This window comes from Cetorhinus maximus, chromosome 14 (assembly GCF_964194155.1).
Source record: "Cetorhinus maximus chromosome 14, sCetMax3.hap1.1, whole genome shotgun sequence".
NCBI classification, from domain to species: Eukaryota; Metazoa; Chordata; class Chondrichthyes; order Lamniformes; family Cetorhinidae; genus Cetorhinus; species Cetorhinus maximus.
The window spans coordinates 16,015,004-16,027,888 of record NC_135892.1 but is presented as its reverse complement, the minus strand read 5'-3'; the positions used below and the strand labels follow the sequence as shown (position 1 = coordinate 16,027,888).

General features: G+C 42.0%; 1 protein-coding gene across 9 annotated transcripts in view; it reads left to right on the top strand.

Moving 5' to 3' along the window:
- The window catches only part of LOC144689463 (ras and Rab interactor 2-like), a 152,565-nt gene that overhangs the window by 111,035 nt on the left and 28,645 nt on the right, over positions 1–12,885 (top strand). For all 9 annotated transcript variants that reach the window (XM_078556569.1, XM_078556572.1, XM_078556568.1 and 6 more), the window contains one exon: positions 10,189–10,300. In XM_078556569.1, coding sequence (XP_078412695.1) covers positions 10,189–10,300 — 112 coding nt within the window. The remainder of the gene's footprint in view (positions 1–10,188; positions 10,301–12,885) is intronic.

Genomic DNA, 12,885 nt, shown 5'->3' with positions numbered 1-12,885 from the left:
GAGATATCCATGATAAAATAAAAATTCAGGAAACTCTTAATAGGGCAGTGACATAAGAACATAGGAAATAGAAGCAGAAGGAGGCCATTCGGCCCGTTGAGCCTGCTCTGCCATTTAATAAGATCATGGCTGAGCTGATTAAGCCTTAACTCCACTTTCCTGCCAGCCCCCCAACCCCCATAATCTTTATCTGCATTGTCGATCAAAAACTGTCTAACTCAGCCATGAATATATTCAATGGCCCAGTCCCCTCTGCTCTCTGGCGTAGAAAATTCTAAAGATAACAACGCCCTGAAAGTAGAACTTCCTCCTCGACTCCATCTTAAATGGAGACCCGTAATTTTGAAGCTGCGTCCCTTGGTTCTACATTCCCCCAGGAGGGCAAACATCCTTTCAGCGTCCACCCTGTCAAGCCCCCTCATGATCTTATATGTTTCAATAAGATCACCTCTCATTCTTCTAAATTCCAATGAGTATAAGCCCAATCTGCTCAACTCTTCCTCATAAGACGACCCTTCATCCCAGGAATCAACCTAGTGAACCTTCCCTTACGATAGGACGTATGGTCTTTTCTCACTTGTGACTTTGTTGACAGGAGAATGAAAACCATTGATAATTCTAAGGCCTTTTGAATCAATTGCTCTTACTGATCTCCCCCACATGGTACATTGCAGAATTACAGGTAATAAAAAAGATTTGCCTCAAAATCACTTCTATCGATGTATAATTTTAAAAATACTTGTAATCCTTTGATAAATTATATTTTGCTTCTGTTTTCCTATTTTTGGAGCCTTTGCCAATGTGCTTCGTCCTTGGCTGACAACGGTGACTTGTTCTAAGACCTTTGCCAGTTGAACTGTGCACAGCTTTGGTCCCCCTTGAGGAAGGATGCAGTTGCATTGGAGGCGGTTCAGAGGAGGTTCACTAGATTGATTCCAGAGATGTGGGGCTTGTTTTATGAGGAGAGATTGAGCAATTTAGGCCTATACTCTTTGGAGTTTAGAAGGATGAGAGGAGATCTAATTGAGGTTTTTAAGATGCTAAAGGGGATAGACAAAGTAGACGTGGAGTGGATGTTTCCCTTGTGGGGCATTCGAGAATGAGAGGCCATAGTTTTAGGCTAAGGGGTGGTAGATTTAAATCAGAGATGAGGAGGAATTACTTTTCTCAAAGGGTCGTGAATCTGTGGAATTCACTACCCCAGAGTGCAGTGGATGCCGGGACGCTGAATAAATTTAAGGAGGAGATAGACAGATTTTTAATTAGTAACAGGTTGAAAGGTTATGGGGAGAGGGCGGGAAATTGGAGTTGAGGCCGAAATGAGATCGGCCATGATCGTAATGAATGGCGGGGCAGGCTCGAGGGGCTGAATTGCCTACTCCTGCTCCTAGTTCTCATGTTCTTATGTTAAACTCCATAAGCAGCCAACGGGAGGTAGAGGTGAAAAACCCGTGATTGGCTAGTTTCAATGCTCCCCGCACCCCAGCCCATCTCACCGTAGTGTGGTGGGTAGGGCGGATAGTGAGTGGAAATGGTGGGCAATTTGCTTCCATTGTTTTCTTCCTTGCCACTTTCTGCAGGATGCTGAGGCAGGTTGGAATGTGCCCATTACTATGTCTTTTGGACAGCAGCTAATTCCACAAACCTAGATTCTCCCTGTAAAATTTGCTGCCCCATTATTGCTGGAAGTTCAGCTCTGCCATCTCCTCCCACCCCCCCACCCACACCCCCCCACCCAACCCCAGGAAGGTGGGGGCAACAGGATGTCGTAAAATTGGACACCGTGGCAGTGATGCTGTGCCCACCCCTGCTGTGATTTTACCAGCGGCGGGGAAAGCATTGGGTAACCTGTTTGGCCATGGGCCAATTGAAGCCCTTAAGTAGCCAATAAATTGAATTGAGGCCCTTAAGTGGCCAATTAAGTGGCTACTTAAGAGCCTCTTCCTGCTGCCACTGGGATGTTTCCTGCAGCGGGGGGAGTCAATGCCAAGTGTCCTGGTGACTGGGCAGCAGGGTTAGAGGGAAGGTGCCTCCATTGGCACTCTATGTCCATTGGAAGCCCCCCACCTTGGGGTTTCTGCTCTCTCCCTAGCCCTGATGATCCCTGACCACCTAACCTCCACCCTCACGCCCCTGGGCCCAGTGAGACCCTGGGGTTACCTTTCAAGTTTGGGCTGCATTGACGACATCTCTTCAGAACTGTCTGCAGTCCCACCCCTTAATTGGCCAGCAGCTCTGAGGCTGGAAATCCTCTTGGAAGGGACCAGAAGGCCCGCCTCAAGCCAGTTAAACTCCGATAGCTGTTAAATGGCCGGGTGGAGGCAGGCTCACCATCAATTTTTACCTAAGGGTGGATCCCACCCCCAGCATAAAATTCAGTCATATTGTAATTATCCAAGGAAAATCTGGCAGAGGATTTAAGATTATTATTTTTTAATTAAAAATACACTTGCATTTTGTAAAATTATAAAATCAAATTCAAAACTCCTGTCAGCAGAAAAAGTAAACACAAAACGTTCATCCAAAAATAAACCCAAACACTGTTCCTTAAATTTCGAATGAATGACTGCACTGTATGATTGGGACAGGATGCACATTACAGACTAAAGCAATTGGTCTCAAACTTTGGGTTCTTAGTGACTTTCTAGGATCCACAAAATAAAGTGATGGGACTGGTTGCTGTAGGGGCAAGGAATGGACACGTACTGATGGGCATTATTTTGATCGCCTGTGCCCGCTCAACTCTTAACAGTGAAGAGCTCACTTTCCGTGACCTGGTATATTCACACAGTGAGACGTTGGTAAGTGATTGCCACGCAGGCATTGGAGCCAGAGCAGCTTTGGAAATGGGAAGGTAATGGGATTAGTGGAGTCTTGGACTGTCTGAGAATCCCAAGAAAGGAGATGAGAGGTCACACAAAAGCAGGAATGGATTCACAGCTGAGAGGTCACATAGAACCTGGAATGGATTCACAGCCGAGGGGTCACACAGAACCAGGAATGGATTCACAGCCAAGGGGTCACAGAGAACCAGGAATGGATTCACAGCCGAGAGGTCACACAGAACCAGGAATGGATTCACAGCCAAGGGGTCAAGCAGAACCAGGAATGGATTCACAGCCGAGGGGTCACAGAGAACTAGGAATGGATTCACAGCCAAGGGGTCACAGAGAACCAGGAATGGATTCACAGCCGAGAGGTCACACAGAACCAGGAATGGATTCACAGCCAAGAGGTCACAGAGAACCAGGAATGGATTCACAGCCGAGAGGTCACAGAGAACCAGGAATAGATTCACAGCCGAGAGGTCACAGAGAACCAGGAATGGATTCTTGGGGCTGGGGCTGGCAGAAGGTAGGAAGGAGCCACCACATCAGCTTTGTTCAGGGGCCTAGGATGATGATAAAACTGAACTTTGTACACTGAGTTCAGCAGCTGGGCCTGTGACTGGATCCAGACTAAAGCCACAGTCCCAGTTACTGGCAGTGCCTCGATGGCAAAATTGCCACCCACCCGTCAGTAATATTCCAGTGTGGACAGGCCGGTAAACAGCAGAGGGGGAGGAATTAAACGCTGAAACACTCAGCAGCTGTGCAGTGAGTAGGAGGGTGGTGGAGGGTTACCCCTGAAAGTCCGAATAAAGAGCCACCAAGCCAATTCCACTCCAGAAAGAGCAGGGAGGTGATGTGCGGTGAGGTACTCGACTGGCATGTTGCTGAACCTGTAGGGTTACCTTTTGGCTGAAGGGAAGATAAGAATTTTCACATCGATAATCACATCAATGCTCACTGTATCAGGCAGCCCTGACAAAATTCCAGGCAAATCTCTTTAACACTTCACGTTCAGAAATGAAAATATGCAAGAGGTTTATAGTATTACAATTTAGATGCGGGAGTTCCATGATGACTAATCCATTTGAAAAGGGGCCCTTCAACCAAAAAAGTTTGAAAACCACTGGACCAAAGTATTCAATCATCATTCTATTTACTTGCATGATGCATAATGTTGTAACAGTTAATTGATTCTGTTACTATCCTCATATGCAATTATAGAACAGCAAAATACTACTGACTGATCAAATCTGCTCCTCCTGCAGCCCATGTACTGCCTGCTTTTACCTTAATTGGACTACAACTATTGACGTCTTGTAGAATGGTTCCACAAAGTTCTCTCTGCCAGCTTCTCCACACACACACCTCGCTACCCTAGATATATATCAAGTAAATGTCATTCCCTGTTATGCCCTTATATACTAGATCGAAGAAGTTGGCATGAAACAAGTTGTTTAAAAATACAAAGCAAGCCATTGTCTGTAAGTCATTATGATAAGTTAAGATATCCAGAATGTAAACGGATGTCTTAAGTTAAGATCAGCAGTCCTATTAAGGATAAAAGTCATCACTGTGAATTACAATGCAAAAGTGAGTTGCTAATCTTTTTTAAAATGAGCATGTCCAGATGTATGTGCAGATGGTGAATGCTATTTCTAAGCTTCCTACAAGCCCACTATAAGAAGTTAAGCAATAAAACAATTGCAACTTGAATTTCTAAAGCACTTCTGCCACAGAAAAACGTTCCAAAGTGCTTCACAGAAGCAGAATCAGACAAAAATTGATGCTCAGACCATAGAGGAGGTATTAGGGGAAGCAAACAATAGCTTTGTCAAAGAGGGTTAAGGAGGGTCTTAAGTGATGTGGAGGAATTTAAGGAGGGAATTGCAGGCAGTGGGGCCTAGATGGTTGAAAAACCAATCGTCAGTGGTGCAACGAAAAGAGAGGGAATACACAATAGGTCAGAGTCAGCGGAATGGGGAGTTCAGGAGGATAAATTGCAGGGCTGAAAGAGGTTGCAGAGATAGGGAGGGGCAAACCATGAAGGGATTTAAACAAGAGAATGAGAATTTTAAATTGGGGGAACTAAAAGCCAACGTAGGTTGCCAAGGGCAGGAATGATGGGCAAGAGGAACTTGATTTTGGATAAAGTAAGGGCAGCAAACAAATCTCTTTTTTTTGTCAGACAAAAATAATTAATTCTAATCATATATCTTGGCCTTATCACTTCTCTGCTTTATCAATAGTTCCAGTCACGGCACTTGAAATTATTAATAGTTAATCCGGGGCTTTCCACCAAACTAAATATGGACTGTCAGCACGTGATTCTTCCTGTCTCTTTGTCTGTGTTGTGAGTTAACATCAACTGATCTAAATGTCCCATACAATGCCCTGCGGCATCACCTTATCGGTCATTGTAGTTCAGTTCAGTTTGTGACCCCTTGTCATGTGCATGCTATGTTAGGAGTACACCAGAGAAGACACTAAAAAGCAGAATTTGGATGATAACATGAGTATTGCCACATCTTTTTTAATTTATGGAATTATCTAGCATAAATGGAGCACATTCAGTCCATCATCCACTCAGTCCTTTTACCACACATTGCCCCATACCATTGTTAATTTTTCTTTTTCAAACTTCCTTTTCAAAAGCGATTAATGTACACAGTAGGATATTCCATGTCCCAACCACGCTCTGCAAAGAACTATTTCTCCCAATGTTTTTTTCCTTTGTTCATTTGATGGCGATGTTAAGTTTATGTCTTCCAATTATGAACCTGCCAACCAGTGTAAGTGGTTTTTCACTGTTTAGCTTATAAAAGCCACTCATAATTTTAAGCAAACGTTCCCTATTGAGAGTCTCAGTTTCTCTTGTCTCTCCTCAAAAGTTAAAGATTGATTCCAGCTTCTTTAGGAATGGAAAGACTAATAAAATAATGGTTTATGCATCTAAAACCTTAAGCCTCGCTGATCTTTTTGAAGCTTTTGCCATTTGGTGTTTTTTTTCTTTTCCTTATTCATCATGCACTTATCCACACTAAGTTTCATCCAATCGCTATCTGCCCAATCTCCTCTCCTGCTGCTCTGTTTTCTGTCCACGCTTCCACATTCCTGTCAATACTATGCATCTTAATTTTATCAACAAGCGCTCGTGCTTCAACCCGTTAGATGCCTTTTGAACATCCATACACAACCTGCACTGACTCAAAACGTTAACTGTGTTCCTCTCCGCAGATGCTACCAGACCTGCTGAGTTTTTCCAGGTATTTTTGTTTTCGTTTTGGATTTCCAGCATCCGTAGTTTTTTGCTTTTATCTGCACTGAATTCTTTTCATGAAAACAGTTATCACCTCAAAGGACTTACACGTTTGTTAAGGCCTTATTTGCCTTTTCACAAACTCTTGCTGGTAGCCCTTAATTAGTCTTTGTCTTTCTAGGTGATTAATTTTATCTTGCATTAAGGCCTCTGAAAGCCTAGCTATCACTAATGTTAAGCTGACTGTTCTCAAGTGTTAAAAACAAAAATCTACTGCGGATGCTGGAAATCCAAAACAAAAACAAAAACAAAATTACCTGGAAAAACTCAGCAGGTCTGGCAGCATCGGTGGAGAAGAAAAGAGTCGACGTTTCAAGTCCTCATGACCCTTCAGCAGAACTGAGTGAAGTTAGGAGAGGGGTGAAATATAAGCTGGTTTAAGGTTGGGGGTGGGGGAAGAGAAGTTGGGGAGGGGGGGGTGTTGGTTGTAGGGACAAGCAAGCAGTGATAGGAGCAGATAATCAAAAGATGTTACAGACAAAGGAACAGGGAGGTGTTAAAGGTGGTGATATTATCTAAGAGAATGTGCTAATTAAGAATGGATGGCAGGACACTCAAAGTACAGCTCTAGTGGGGGTGGGATGGAAAGACTGACAGGGTATTATAGTTATAGATTTAAAAATAATGGAAATAGGTGGGAAAAGAAAAATCTATATAAATTATTGGCAAAAACAAAAGGGAGGGGAAAGAAATGGAAATGGGGGTGGGGATGGGGGAGGGAGTTTAAGATCTAAAGTTGTTGAATTCAGTATTCAGCCCGGAAGGCTGTAAAGTGCCTAGTTGGAAGATGAGTTGCTGTTCCTCCAGTTTGCGTTGGGCTTCACTGGAACAATGCAGCAAGCCAAGGACAGACATGTGGGCAAGAGAGCAGGATGGAGTGTTAAAATGGCGAGGGACAGGGAGGTTTGGGTCTTTCTTGCGGACAGACCGCAGGTGTTCTGCAAAGCGGTCGCCCAGTTTGCGTTTGGTCTCTCCAATGTAGAGGAGACCCCATTGGGAGCAACGAATGCAGTAGACTAAGTTAGAGGAAATGCAAGTGAAATGCTGCTTCACTTGAAAGGAGTGTTTGGGCCCTTGGGCGGTGAGGAGAGAGGAAGTCAAGGGGCAGGTGTTGCATCTTCTGCGTGGGCATTGGGAGGTGCCATAGGTGGGGGTTGAGGAGTAGGGGGTGATGGAGGAGTGGATCAGGGTGTCCCGGAGGGAACGATCCCTACGGAATGCCGCCAGGGGGGGTGAGTTGGTTTACTTGTTCTTGAACCAATGGAAATAGTTGTGCAAATCTCTACGTACCAGAAATAGAGGGTAACCAAGGAGATGATAAGAATGAGGCTATTAAGGTAATTAATATCAGCAGAGAAACTTAAGGGACTAAACTTTGACAAAGTGGACTGAAGCGATTCAAGGAGGCAGCTCATCACCACTTCTCAAGGACAACTAGGGATCTTTTTTTAAAAAAGATTAGCAACTCACTTTTGCATTGTAACTCTCAGTGATGACTTTTATCCTTAATAGGACTGCTGATCTTAACTTAGACATCAGTTTACCTTCTGGATTTCTTAACTTATAATAATGACTTACAGACAATGGCTTGCTTTGTATTTTTAAACAACTTGTTTCAATAAATGCTGGCCCAGCCAACGAAGCCCACATCCCGTGAGTGAATAACAAAAAATCTCCAGGACCTGATGGTCTACATCCTAAGCTTCTAAAAGAGATAGCTGCAGAGACAGTTGATACGCTGGTTATGATTTTCCAAAATTCCCTAAATTCTAGGATGGCCCCAGCAGATAGGAAGTTAGCAAATGTAACACCACTATCCAAGAAAGGAGAGTGTGAGATAGCATGGTTTTATGAGAGAGAGATCATTTGCCCTTTGGCAAATGTTATTAGAGCTTTTTGAAGATGTAACTAGTGGGCTAGATAAAGGGGAACCAGTAGATGTAGTATATACTTGGATTTTCAAAAGGATTTCAAGAAGGTGCCACACAAAAAATTAATAAGTAAGGTAGGGGTTTATGGTGTTGGGGGTAATACATTAGTATGGATAAAGGATTGGTTAATGGACAGGAAGCAGAGTGGGGATAAATGGGGCCTTTTCAAGTTGGCAGATTGTGATTAGTGGAGTGCCACAAGGATCAGTGCCAGGGCCAACACTATTTACAATCTATATTAATAACTTAGACAAAGAGACAGAGTAGTTTATCTAAGTTTGATAGAAAGCTAGATGGGAATGCAAGCTGTGAGGAGAACACAGAAGTTGCAAAGAGAACATTGACAAGTTAAGTGCATGGGCAACAAGGTAGTAGGTGGAGTATACTGTAGGGAAGTGTGAGGTTATTTACTTTGGTAGTGAAAATAGAAAAGCAAAATATTTTTAAATGGAGTGAAATTTGTATATGTTGATGTTCAGAGGGACTTGGGTGTATTTGTTACAAGGAACACAAAGTTAGTGTGCAGGTATGGTAAGCAATTAGGAAGGCAAATGGCATGTTGACTTTTTATTGCATTGGGATTGGTGAACAAAAATAAGGAAGTATTGCTACAACTGTACAGGGTGTTGGTGAGATCACACCTAGAATACTGTACGTAGTTTGGTCTCCACATTTAAGGAAGGATATACTTGCTCTGGAAGCGGTATAGCAAAAATTCACTAGACTGATTCCTGGAATGAGAAGTAGACCTATGATTGTTATGATGTGGCAGATGTTTATGCCATACGGACCAAATCTTTAAGGGAAACTTGGCCAGCTATCACAACGGTTTTTCAATTTGTGTTTATTAGGAGAAGATGTGTGCACCGAATTCAGAAGTAATGAGCCCATTAAGACCTTTGTAATTTAATTTAAAAATTCCTAATATTAATTAACAAAAGGAAAGATTTCAAGCACATACATAAGACTACAATTACTGCTATAACAAATCCTAAAATTCCTAATTAACCTGACTCCCAGTTACACACCCCCTTTAAGACAACAGTCCAAAGTAGATTTTACATTTTTTTTAAAATCCAGCAAGTTAACACAGTACTCACTTGACAGTGGAATTCCAAATGGATTTCTCCAACTTCAGTTACTGGACACAACAGATTTGTACAAATGGCTGGAGACTTCTTCAAGGCTGTTTCACACAATTCTGTTAGATCTTACATGACCCCCATCATAGCCTTTCATCCTCCTTTATACATGTGTTTGGAACTGTACCTTTCTCATAATATAAAAACTTTCATGTTGCCAATATTGTCAGTAACCTTTGGGAAAAATAAACACACTCCTTAGCCTTGCTTATCTGGCTAGTTGTAAACAGACTAACATCCCTTTGAAATCCAAACAATCCCTTCACTTATCTAAAAATGCAAATTCCCTTCACACCATACATGCTAAGACAGCATCCATGTTTACTCATTAGCATTTCAAGTTAATTTCTACACCTAGCTTCTTTTGATAATTTCAAGCTTGCAGTCTACCTGACTGCAAAAGTAATTAACTCATATAGACAGAATCATACACACTTGCACCCATAAACCTACTTGACAATAAACCAGAATAATATTAGAAAAATTATTATACTTTCATAAAAATGATGTGAGACTGAGTAAATTTGGCATAAACTCTTTGGAGTTTATAAGAATGAGATGTGATCTCATTGAAACATACAAGATTCTGAAGGGGTTAGACAGGGTAGACACTGAGAGGTTGTTTCCATGGCTTTGGAATCTAGAACATGGTGGCACAGTCTCAGGAAAAGGGATCGATCATTTAGGACTGATATTTCTTCACCTAAATGGTTGTGAATTTTTGGAATTCTCTACCCTAGAGGGTTGCAGGTGCTCCATTGCTGAATATGTTTAATGCTGAGATAGACAGATTTTTGGTGTCTCAGGGAATTGAGGGATATAAGAGCGAGTGGGAAAGTGGAGTTGAGGCTGAAGATCATTTGTGATCATACTGAATAGCAGAATAGGCTCGACGGGCTGGTCTACTTCTGTTTCTATTTCTTATGTTCTATCATGTTTAACACCACAGTATCTGTTTATTATAACAGATCTTTCTGGTCCGAAGATCGTGCAGGACGCAGAAGAAAGTCATATCCATGCGTTTGCCTGAATCGGGATCTCATTTTGTTCAAGATTTTCCAATAAAGGAAAGCCAATACAGTAAGTACACTCCGTCTTATTCTATTATCTTTGAAAAATAAACAGGAGGGAAGATATTGTCATAAAATGAGGCAAATAAAATACCATGAAACTGTCATATTCTGGCTTTTTGAAAATTTAGCAATCTTTTGCAGTTAAAAAGCTTTGACTTTCGACAAAGAATGTACAACTCAGAAACTGGTGCAGTCTAACCAGTCCAAATTGGCTCCACTCGAGCCTCTTCCCGTCTTTCTTCGTCTAACTCTATCGACATAATGCTCCATTCCCTTCTCCCTCAAATGCTTATCTAGCCTCCCCTTAAATGTATTTATACTGTTTTCCTCAGCCACTCCCTAATACAGTGAGTTCCACACACTCACCACACTCTTGGTAAAGGTCTTCTCAATTCCTTATTTGATTTCTTGGGTGACTATCTTATTTAGGGCTTTTAGTTTTGCTCTTCCCCCACACGTGGAAACAGTCTCTCTGTGTCTGTTCTATCAAATCCATTCATAGTTTTAAAGACCTCCATTACCTCAGCCCTTCTGTCTGCAAGGGAGAAAAGACCCAGCCTATTCATCCTCTCCTGATGGGTATAACCTTGCAGTTCTGTATTCATCCTCCCTAAATGGAGATTTATCATCTCCCCCATTTATATTTTACTTGAAGTGGTTCCATGGTGCACTTGATAACCCAGTGCTTTAGAATTGATCCTTGTAATGTTGTAGTGGAGTTTCAGAGCAACAGCTGGAGGAAGATCAGAATTACTAGAAGGTGGTAATTAACATTTTAATTTCCTGTTTGCAGAGTGGGTGATTTGGTGGCTTGTTTGATCTGACTGAGCACTTGCACTGTCCCTAGCCAGAAAGGCACTTGTCCATCCATTAAGGCTTTTTTGACAGCATCTCCCAAACCTTCAAAGTTTGTCATCCAAAAGGACAGGGGCAGCAGGCAAATGGGAAGACCATTACCTGCAAGGAAGGTCCTCCCAAAGTCATACACCTTCCTGACTTAGAAATGTACCACCATTCCTTCATCGTCTCTGGATCAAAATCCTGGAACTTCCTCCCTAACACCATTGTGAGGGCATCTTCATCATGCGGTCGGTCTGTAGTGGTTCAAGAAGAAAGCTCACCACAACCGCTTTCTCCAAGGGCAATTAGCAATGGCCAATAAACCCTGCCTTTGATAGTAATGCTCATTTCTGAGAGTGACTTTATTTTCGAGCAATTTGTGTTTACTGACAGCAGCACTGCATCCTGGAGACATAATCACGTGATACTGCTCATAATGCTTGATGATGTGACAATCGATTGCCACTCATATGTCTATTGTTTGCAAGTGTTATTAAATTTACCTAAGCTGAGTGTTTCCAAATCACCAAGTTCTGAATAAAATATTTGACTGTTTTATAATGTGATGAGAAGAATAATTTATAAATCAAAGAAAGAGCACAAAAGAATTGAAAGATATAAGAATAAGTAATGTTTCAACAAAAAGTACTTCTGTGTATCCACCAGATTGGAAAGTAGCAAGTAAAACCCCTCTATTCAAGAAAGGAGGGAGGCAGAAAACAGGAAACTATAGGCCAGTTAGCTTGACATCTGTTGTAGGGAAGGTGTTAGAGTTGATCATTAAAGAGATTATAGCTGGGCACTTAGAAATGCACAAGGTAATCAGGAAGAGCCTGCATGGTTTTGTGAAAGGGAAATCATGATTAACCAATTTATTAGAGTTCTTTGAAGGAGTAGCATGTGCTGTGGATAAAGAGGAGCCTGTAGACGTGATGTACTTGGATTTCCAGAAGGCATTTGATAAGGTGCCACATCAAAGGTTACTGCGGAAAATAAAAGCTCATGGTGTAGGGGGTAACATATTAGCCTGAATAGAGGATTGGCTGGCTGGCAGAAAACAGAGAATATGCATAAATGGGTCTTTGTCTGATTGGCAGGTGTGACTAGTGGAGTCCTGCAGGGGCCTCAACCTTTTACAATTTACATCATTGACTTAGATGAGGGAGCGAAGGCATGGTAGCTGAATTTGCAGACTACACAAAGATAGATAGGAAAGTATGTTGTGAAGAAGACATAAGGAATTTGCAGACAGATATAAATAAGTTGAGTAAGTGGCAAAAACCTAGCAGATGGAGTATAATGTGGGAGTTGTTCACTTTGGCAGGAAGAATTAAAAAGCAGACAATTACTTGGGGAACAACTGCAGAATTCCAAGGTGCAGAGGGATCTAAGTGTTCTTGTCCATGAGTCACAAAAAGTTAGTATGTAGGTATAGCATGTAATCAAGAAGGCTAATAGAATGCTATCCTTTATTACGAGAGGAATTGAAAATAAAAGAAAGGATGTTATGCTTCAGTTATCCAGGGCATTGGTGAGACCGCATCTCGAATACTGTGTGGAGTTTTGTCTCCTTATTTAAGGAAGGACGTAAATGCATTGGAGGCATTTCAGAGAAAGCTTACTAGACTGATACCCGGAATGAGCGAGTTGTCTTGTGAGGATAGTTTGGACAGGCTGGGCTTGTTTCCACTGGAGTTTAGGAGAGTGAGGGGTGACTTGATTGAAGTATATAAGATGCAGGATGGAATTGAC